This window comes from Eimeria mitis, genomic scaffold, assembly GCF_000499745.2.
Source record: "Eimeria mitis Houghton genomic scaffold, Emh_scaff3619, whole genome shotgun sequence".
Taxonomy (NCBI): Eukaryota; Apicomplexa; class Conoidasida; order Eucoccidiorida; family Eimeriidae; genus Eimeria; species Eimeria mitis.
The window spans coordinates 1,467-2,745 of NW_013571962.1; the positions used below are offsets into that span (position 1 = coordinate 1,467).

At 31.5% G+C, this 1,279-nt stretch overlaps 1 protein-coding gene across 1 annotated transcript in view; it reads left to right on the forward strand.

Annotated features, from left to right (window-relative positions):
* Positions 1–933: 933 nt before the first annotated feature.
* EMH_0067870 (SET domain-containing protein, putative) overlaps positions 934–1,279 on the forward strand; it is a gene marked incomplete at both ends in the record, with an annotated part of 1,243 nt that continues 897 nt past the window's right edge. The window contains one exon of the mRNA XM_013498673.1: positions 934–1,023. Within this exon, the coding sequence (XP_013354127.1) occupies positions 934–1,023 (90 nt within the window). The remainder of the gene's footprint in view (positions 1,024–1,279) is intronic.

The following is a 1,279-nucleotide window of genomic DNA, read 5'->3' on the forward strand; positions in this document are numbered from 1 at the left end:
TTATTTATTTTGTTTTTCTTATTCATTTGTTTACTTCTGTCTTTTTTGTTTATTTATTTTTTTGCCTTTTTTATTTATTTAATTGCTTCTGTCTGTTGTCTTTCTTTACGTATTTTGTTTTTTTTATTTTACTTCTGTCTTGCCTTTTCTTATTTGTTTTGTTTTTTTTTACTTACTTTTGTCTTTGTTTATTTATTTATTTTTTATTTATTTTTTTATTTATTTCTGTCGTTCTTTGTCTCCTTTATTTATCTCTCTGTTTTATTTATTTACTTTTTTATGTTTTTCTCTCCCTTTTTGTTTTTTGTTTGATGGTGGTTTTTCCTGTCTCCTTTCTCCTGTCTCCTTTTTTTTATTTTTTGTCTCCTTTTTCTTTTGTTTTATAAATTGTCTCCTTTTATTTCTTTTTTTCTTTTTTTTGTTTGTTTGTCTCCTCTTTATATATTTGGTTGATGTTATTCATTTACGTTTGTTTCTTTTTTTTGTCTCCTTTTATTTATTTGTTTTTATTTATTTATATATCTATCTCCCTTTATTTATATATTTATTTTTTTTTTATTTTTTTTTTTTTTTATTTTTTTTTTATAGAGTATAAAGGGGAGCTGTGTTCAGAGAGAGAAGCCAGAGAAAGAGACATCCGCTACGACAGGTCTCGCTGCTCGAAGGGGTAAACCCTCGTTTAGGGTTTAGGGTTTAGGGTTTAGGGTTTAGGGTTTAGGGTTTACGGGTTGTTTATGTAGCATAGAAGGGTTTGGGTGTTTGTGGTTTATGGTTTTTGCATAGGTTTCTGTGTGGTGTGTTTAGGGTTTGTGTGAGTGTGAGGGTTTAGGGTTTGTATACATTTCTAGGGTTTAGGGTTTAGGGTTTAGGGTTTAGGGTTTAGGGTTTGTGTACAGGAGTTTTATGTTTTATTTTAAATATAAAGATAGACAAATGAGCATCGATGCAACAGAAGAAAGAATAGAGTTTGGCCCCGCAAGGCTTATAAACCACTCGAGAAAAAACCCTAATCTAAAACCCAAAGTAGGGTTTAGGGTTTAGGGTTTAGGGTTTAGGGTTTAGGGTTTGTATAAAGAGAGACAAAGCAGCAAAAAACCCTAAATAAATAAACCTAAATAAAAAGAAAAAGAGGACACAAAGCAAAAAGAAAATAAAAAATAAAAAAATAAATAAAAGGAGACAGTTTCTTGCTGCTGCTGCTGCTGCTGCTGCTGCTGCTGCTGCTGCTGCTGCTGCTGTCTCTGCAGGCTGAAGCCGTCGATGGAGACGCCAATGATCT